This window comes from Fukomys damarensis, unplaced genomic scaffold (assembly GCF_012274545.1).
Source record: "Fukomys damarensis isolate Sample0158 unplaced genomic scaffold, DMR_v1.0_HiC HiC_scaffold_37, whole genome shotgun sequence".
Taxonomy (NCBI): domain Eukaryota; kingdom Metazoa; phylum Chordata; class Mammalia; order Rodentia; family Bathyergidae; genus Fukomys; species Fukomys damarensis.
The window spans coordinates 28,978,224-28,986,072 of NW_022900949.1; the positions used below are offsets into that span (position 1 = coordinate 28,978,224).

At 54.9% G+C, this 7,849-nt stretch overlaps 1 protein-coding gene across 1 annotated transcript; it reads right to left on the minus strand.

Moving 5' to 3' along the window:
* Window positions 1–2,339: 2,339 nt before the first annotated feature.
* Window positions 2,340–7,521, minus strand: LOC117284484. The gene is made up of 3 exons (XM_033759668.1): window positions 6,150–7,521; window positions 3,303–3,447; window positions 2,340–2,539 (listed from the first exon to the last, which is right to left on the minus strand). Exons 1-3 carry the CDS (start codon window positions 6,423–6,425, stop codon window positions 2,340–2,342), a joined length of 621 nt encoding a protein of 206 aa, XP_033615559.1. The 5' UTR covers window positions 6,426–7,521.
* Window positions 7,522–7,849: the final 328 nt, after the last annotated feature.

Below are 7,849 nucleotides of genomic sequence, written 5' to 3' on the forward strand. Positions count from 1 at the left end.
GGACAGAGCCCACATACCTGGATGCTGGTCCAGTATGCTTTCCAGACACCCCTGAGTGATTCCTAAACCAGAACCAGGGAGCCTGAAATGAAAACCACTGCCCCAAGACTTCCTGAGGCTGCAGTGTCCCTCACAGCCTCCCCTCAGCCCACAGGCCCTACCCCTCTCGCAGAGGCCCTGAGGTCCCCTGGGACAGCTTCGCCCCTTGGCTCTAGCCCAGCCTCCCCCAGTGCTATTTCTGGCCAGGCGGGTAATAGATTTCTGTCTCCTTTTTGAGGGCCTTTTGTAAGCCCTCAAACTCAGAGCCAAATGCTCCCTCTTAAAAAAAAAAAAAATAGCTGTTTTTTCAAGCCCCTGCGTGAGGAGACTTGTGGAGCGGAGACCCTGGAGCTGAGCTGGCCCAAGGTTGATTTCTGGTCATTGCTCACCCTCTCCCTTGAGCCCTGCTTCACAAAGCTTTCTTGTGGGGCACCAGTGAGGCATTTAATGCGTGATGTATATGGAGGCAGAGCTGCCTGCCCTGCTCTTCCTGGCCTGTGATGTATGAGGTGGGGTGAGCTGGCCTCCCTTCCCCACCCTTCCCTTACCCAGAAGCCCCAGCGCCCTCCCTGCCGCACGGCTCCAGGTCCGCCTCTCTGTCCACAGGTCCAAGGCTCTGTGAAGCCATCTCTCCTACTGTGGGCCAAAGGAAACCAAGGCAGAGTTAGCTTCCTTAGTCCCTCAGGAATAGCCCTTGTTTTTCCTATCTCAATGCATCACGGCCCCCAGGGAGATGCCTAAACATGCTGATTTCTAGTCAGCATCCTCCCTCGTGGTTATTTTCAAATATATACCACAGTATCATTAACTGTAGTGATGAAGACTAAGTAAAGGTCTGAGTGGATGGATAGACTAACTCCCCTGATTTGGCCATTCTACCATATGTGCGTGTAACAGAAACATCACACCACACCCCATAAATGTGTGACTATCACATGTCAAAGAAGAACTAAGGAAAGCCACATACAATGGTGTTTACCAGTGTGTACTTCCAGGGGCTCTGATTGAGCCATACATGGGACTCAGGGCTGTAAAGGGTGAACTTTAATATGCACCAGAGAGGATGTCCCAGCCTTGAGCCTGAACCTGAACCTGAACCTGAACCTGAACCTGAACAAGTCTCAGCACTGCAGGGAGGAAGCCTGGGAGTTTTGCTTTCAATGAGGTCTGAGAAAAATCCCAGGTAGAAAAGCTGAAAGGGTCTGTGGAGTGTGTGTGGTCCAGAGTTCCTGCCTTCTGGCTGAGAAGGTCAAGGCTCAGAGGGAGATGGAGCCTTGGCCAAGGTGAGGGAGCCTTTCCCTGAAGATGACGGGAGGAGAAAAGGAGTCAGGGGCTCCTGGGTACCTGGAGGGGTGAGAGAAGGCCCAGGAGGAGCTTCAGCACCCGCTGTGTCTGTGGGTTTAACTCGCCCTCTCTGATCTGAAATGAGGTGGAGCCTCCTTGCGCACATACACGTAGTGAGCATCTGGACTTCTGTGCCAGGTGCCTGTTCGCATCTCCGCCCAGGCACCTTTGGGCTGTCTTTGCATTTGTTTGTAGGGGCTCTTTATGTACTGCAGATGCTCCAGGTTTGGAGGGCTTTTGAGAGAGCTCCTCACCTCTCACAGAGCCATTTCACCTTGGAAACGCACTGATCTGAGCGTCTGAGGGGCTCCTCTCCCCAGCCACTCTCAACAGCAGCACAGTGCTGCCCTCCTCCCTCAGTCTCAGGTGGCTCCTCTGCTGACAGAGAAGCTGAAAAGCGCAGTCTCTGCCTCCTTCCCGCACCCTCTCTCTGTGCCTCTTCCTTTCTCTAGTAACTCAGCACCCAGGTCAGTTTCCATGGGCCTCACTTTCAGCCAGCAAAAAACCAAGTCACTTTCAAGGTGTATGTCACTCAGGCAGCATGGGTCCCTTCGCTGGCCAGAGGACGTCTTGGGAGAGCCAGGTGGGAGGTGGACCTCAGAAGGTAGCAAGGGCTGTCCCTGTACCGTGCTGAAGCTCCGATCCTTCCCAGCAGGAGGGAACACGAGTATTTTCCCTGCAGGCCCAGGTGCCCACTCCACCCTGCTGAGGGCCAGCCATGCCCTTGGCAGGCCTGGCTGTGTCTGTGGTGCTGCATCCGTGCCCGGGCCCAGAGGGAGCGGCACTCAGAGCCTCCTACGGCTCCCTTCCGCCCCGTAATATCCTCCAACCTGGAGGCCAGTCCCCTGCCCCCTAGTCAGGCCCCCTCCAAGTCCTCTTGGCAAAGAACCAACCTACAGTCCTGTGGGGGCTGGAAGTCTTCACGGGAGAAAGTTGCAATGAGGGACTCACAGGCTTCAGGATGGGCTGTGAGGCTCGGATGCGGCGAACGCAGCTGGTTCAGGGCACAGTGAAAAGATGAGCTGCGTCTTCTCCTTGGGCCTCTCTTCTGAGGTCAGATGTACATTACCTTCTGCTGCCTGATTGTCCCCGGAGCAGGAAACCGAAAGTTCTTGTGGAGTTATTGCCTTGACATTTTGACTGAGCTGTTTCCCTCCTGGTGGGTGACAGAGCGCCTGTGTGTGTTGGGCACAGACCAAAAATAACATCCACTGATTTAAGTCATGTCCCCCAGAGCGTTCCCTTCTGCACCTCCAAGTTCTGAAAGGAGACTGTTAAAGGTTAGGCATCGCCTCCAGGAAGGGCATTTTGTTGTCTTATTTGAGCAAAAATGTACGCAGAGCTTCCGGTTGACCCTGCCCACCTGAACAGAAGGGAGGTTTTATCTACAAAGGTCAAGTTCAAAGTGCTTCTAAACACTTTCCAGACAAGGCAGATGGTTTGAACACTCCGTGTGAACGTCCAGCTCCTTGAGAAGAGTGTCCGCCATCAGTGCTATTTCCCTGGGCACAGCAGTCGGCACCAGCACAGGCTACGTTAGCTGCAGCGAGAAGGAGCCCCAGCGTCTCAGCGGCTTCCAGCCACCAAGGTTTCATTCTTGCTGCTCTTACTCTTCCCCTGGTGGTGGTCTGTCCCCCTTTCTCCAGGATCTAAACTAAGGGAGCAGTCTCTATCTGGGGTGTCCCTGACCCCAGTAATAAGAAGACACAGAACTCAATGACTCCAGGAAGTGGCCACTAGAGTGTCAACCAAGAGGGGACATGTGTCCTTCCCTCTCACCCGTCATTGCTAGAGCAAATGAGACGGTCAAGCCGGGGGTCAAGGTGTGGAGAGTGACAAGAGTCATCAACTCTACAATTTCCGACCGGGGCAAAGTCAGAGTGCCATTCTGCCTCCCGAGAGCCTTTATCCCCACTCACCTGGGTCCCTCCACCCTCCAGGATGGCTTCTCCGAAAGTCTTCCTTGGTAGGCCCTCGGCTGTGTTCCCCGCGTGTCGTGACATGTTCTACACGTTGTGGTCTCCTCAGAGTGAGTAGGTGTTGGGAGACAACAGGGCTCCACCGCTGGATACGTTTGGGAAACATAGGGATCTTTACCCAGGACCTCTCAGGACCTCTCATACTATGACATTGTTAGTTTTTAAAAAAGGAAACAGTTAGCTGGGCCACTTTCTTATCCTTCTAGGGCAGGACCATAATTCTGGCTGAACATTAGTCAACTGAGGGAACTTTGATGGCCAGGCGACACCCCAGATCAATCCACTAGCATCTGTAGGGTGGGACTTGATGTGGGTATTTTCAGAAGCACCTCTGGTTATTCGAGTGCACAGCCAGGTTTGAGAACCACTTCTGAGGGGCTGGTAAACACAGCAGTTGGCCTTCCACAGGCCTGACTCAGCTGCCAGCACTCAGGACAGGGCTGAGTGAGATTGGTATCAGTTTCTCGCACCTGCTGAGCAGGCAGCCGGCAGCCAGAAAGTCCGGGCCAGCGCAGATGAGCTGGGGAAGATATCAGCCCTGGAGACGGGGAGGGGTCGAGGCTCCAATGCTGACTGAAGCTTCACACCACCCAGAGATGACTCGATGTTACCTAACCCAGAGGCACCAGAGTCCCAACAGGGCATGTGCTGTACTGTCACCAGTTCTGTCACCGAAGTCCAAACCAGACAGTTTGTCTCTGTGGCTTTTGCTTCTAATGAAAGGTAGTAACTTTCATGGTGTTTTTGTCTCGACCTTTGTGTCATCCCAACGGGACCCTGGCAACAGTATGCACATTCTCAAGTGGCTCAGATCTTAAACCCTTTCCTACATGGCACTTAGGCGCTGCTGTTTCTCAATGGTGCTGTGTCCTCAGCACGTTCTCAGATGAGCAAGGACCTCCTTCTGGAGATGCGCGTCTTCCTCTCCAACGTGTCCTCTGGACTTTCCTTTTGAGAACCCTGAGGTGTCCACCACCAAGGGTCTGATGTTAAAAAGGCCCGGCCCATGGTTTGAATGACCTTTTCACTAACCCCAGCTATAGCCAGGGACCACTATCTTTTTTTTTCTTTCTGTTTTTGAATCAGGACCTTGCTGTATAGTACAGGCTGGCCTTGAACTCAAAATCCTCCTGGGACACAGGCATGAATCGCTATGCCTATCTCCAGTCAGGGACCATATATTAAACAGTAGAATATTTGGCACAAATTACTTAGAGCTTGACCACAGTGTATTCTCCAGTGTGCACAAAATCCCTGAAGGCCCTTTGGAAAAGGAGCTGAACCTCTGGAGCACTGAGCATGCTCAGATTTCTCACACCAGCGATCTTTGGGAAGGACTGCAGAAAAGTGAGGAGAGGACTAGCAGAAGAAATTGTCTGATGGATTCTGCATTGGGTTGTTTTTTTTTGTTTTGTTTTGTTTTTGTTTTTCTGAGTGGGTGGGGTGTTCCTGGGGAATGAACCCAGGGCCCATGCACTGAGCTACATCTCCTTTTAAAAACTTTACTTTTTATTACAGGGTCTCATGAGGTTGCTAGTTGGCCCAGGCTGGGCTCAGCCTCCCAGAGTGCTGTGGGATTGCAGGGATGGGCACACCTCCACTCCTGGCCTGTGTCAGGCGAGGTCTTGATTCCACAGGGTGGGGTGGGGTGGTGCTCGGCATCTCACTGGGTCAGCTCACCACATGGGAAGGAAATAATGTGCTGTCCCATCTGTGTCCAGTGGGTGGGGCTGGTTCTTACTCAGTGTCCCCACAACCCAGTGCCAGACCCGGCACATAGTAGATGCTCACTAAATGTGTAGAGCGTTCCTCATCTTCCAGGGCCCCTAATGATCTCAGGCTTTGACTGCCCATGTCTGTTTTACAGGGCTCTGCTCAGATAAGCCACAGGGAAGCAGCGAGTGCTCGCACATTGCCTTGACATTCAAGATGGGCACAGCCACACAGGCTGAAAGATTAACAGCTTTACTATAGCTGCAGAGGAAATGGAAAATTAAAGCTTATGTTTTGGGTTACAGAATGGAATTGGGTCCCTTTATGCCTCTTGGTGGAAAAGAGAAACATTGCCATCATCTCAATTTATAAAAAGCAATCTTAAGGCCAAGAAGAGATAAGTGAAGTAATTTCAGAAACCCTCAATTTGGGCAGTTGTTTAAATCCTGCAAGTCTGAAATTGCTGCAGTGAACTTTTCTGCTAGCATCGCACTTCTCACTGGCTGTTTCTCTGAGATGTAATCCAGCAGGCAGAGGGGCTGTTACCTAGGGGACTGGAGAGGGACGGGGAGGAAAGGGAGAGCAGAGTACGACAGCAAGTTTGAATGCCAGGCTAAGCACCTGCTCTTTCTCTCCAGGGCCAAGAGTTCTGGAGCTTGGGTGTGAGTCTGGGTCACATGTAACTGTTGAAACTTGATTGCTTAAACCTCTCCTCTCCCGTAGGAGAGTTGTGTCCAGTAGGTTAGAGAAGGGAGCTCCCTGGGCAAGAGACTGAGTACACAAGTGCCTCAGAGTACAGGAAGCCCAGCCCTCTGGGGTTCAAATCCTGCTGGAGCTGAGCAGCAGCAGCCACCGCCGGCATCCTGGTGGAGCTCGCCGTCCAGCCCTTTCTGGTCCCGCAGGGACTCTGCCCTGGCGAGCACAGCGATGGGGCAGGAAAACCTCGAGGCACACGTTCTCCACTGTGTTCCACGCTGGCCCAGTGGGACTGTGCTCCAGTTGCCCAAGGGACCCACTTGCTTGATTGCGGTAGTGGATTCGGGGTGATGCCTCCCCTGGGGTAAGGACACTCACGCAGCTGCTAAAGTGTGACTTCCGAGCGTGTCCAGAGCGCGTTTCTCGGGGAGGTTTAGGGATGATTGTCATGTGGGTCGGGGGACTGAGTCGGCAAGATCTGCCCACAGTGTGAGCAGCTCCGCCCAGAGGGCTGGGCCCAGATGAAACAGAAGGTGGAGTAAATGCAAATGAACCTCCCCTGGACCCGGGACGCTGCTGCCCCTGAGCGTCAGAATGCCAGGTTCCCTGACCTTTGGACGCCCTCGCCACGCCTTGGACTGAGAGGCACTCCATAGGCTCCAGGGTCTGAGGCCTTTGGACATGCGCAGAGCACCCCACGGTCTCCAGCTCCCAGGAGGCCTGGCTGGGACCTGGAGCTTCGGAAGTGTAAAGCCCCTCTGGTATCTCAGCGCTGGCAGCCTGTCTGTCTTGTCTCTGTGGAGAACTTGGGCCCGCATGCTCGGCCGCACCTTCTCGTCCTTGTCCAGAGTCCCACTCCACAGCCGCTGTTCTTCGGGATTGCTTGTCTTCCAACCCGTGGCCCAGGCTCTGCTGCTGACGGGATCCATGTCCTCCCGCGGTAGTAGCGTGGTTGCTGCTGTTGGGAACCTACCAGGGGGGCAGGGATCTCAAAAGTCTCAGTCCCCATCCCCCGGCCTCATCATTTCTTCCTGTTCCTTCCTGTCTCCCGTAGACACCAAGGGCCTGAAGTCAAGCCCGGGAATTCTCCTCTGCAGATGTCTGGCGGGATAAGTGTGGGGGCCTTGCATCGAGAGCCCGGCATGAAGCCTCTCCTTGTCATCCTCTGGGCCATGCCATCAGGACTCCGCCCAGCAGGAGCTGGTGCCAATCCCTGGGGCCTCAACGGCAGGGGGCAGGGCTGGGCCAACTTCCGGTGGGGTCTCCGGGGACCCCGCTAGTTTCTTCTGTCCATGCCGCTGCCCCTGCGCAGCCCTGTACATAGCCCTGCTTTGCAACGGGAGGGACAGCAAGGGCTGGCGAGGGAGGCCGTCCGTCCTGTGGTTCGCACCCGGGGCCTTCCGGATAAGGGACAAAGGGATGGCTCGGAATCCCAACCCTGGAGCAGATCCGTCCTCTCACCGGGCACGGAGGTGGCCATTGGGGCCCATGAGTCATCGCCAGCGGATGGAGGCTTTGTTTGCCCTGCTGCGTCCCCAGACCAGGGGCCGGCTCTTTCCTGAGAGGCCGGACTTTCCCACAGGAACAAAGTGCGACTTGTTTGCCGGGTATGAATCTTGGCGTGGGGCGGCCCAGGCCAGGCTTGGCGCTGCCAGGCGGCAGCTCTGCGATATCAGGAAAATTCCGCCTTCCCCACAGCTGGGGCCGACAGCAGGAAGCCGCAGGGAGGCTCCAAACAAAGGCAGAAAAATGGGCCACGTTTATTCATTCACTGACCAGCCCGGGCCTGGCTGCCCACGGGCCTGGTCTCCATGGTGACAGGAGGCCTGCAGTGCTCCTGCTTGGCTCCCTATGACCACTGCCCCTCCCTGGCCATGGCACACAGCGACATGGTGTCATGGAGGTATCCCTGCCTCGGGTCCGCTCTAGCCCTGGCTGGGGAAGAGCACGGAGGTGACTGGCAGACTGGAGGGCTTGTGCAAAGGCCACAGACACCCAGCCAGTCTTGGGGCAGACATGGCGAAGGCAAGTGAGCTAGTTCACCCGCCACTGTTTGTCCTCACCAATCTCACTCTAAT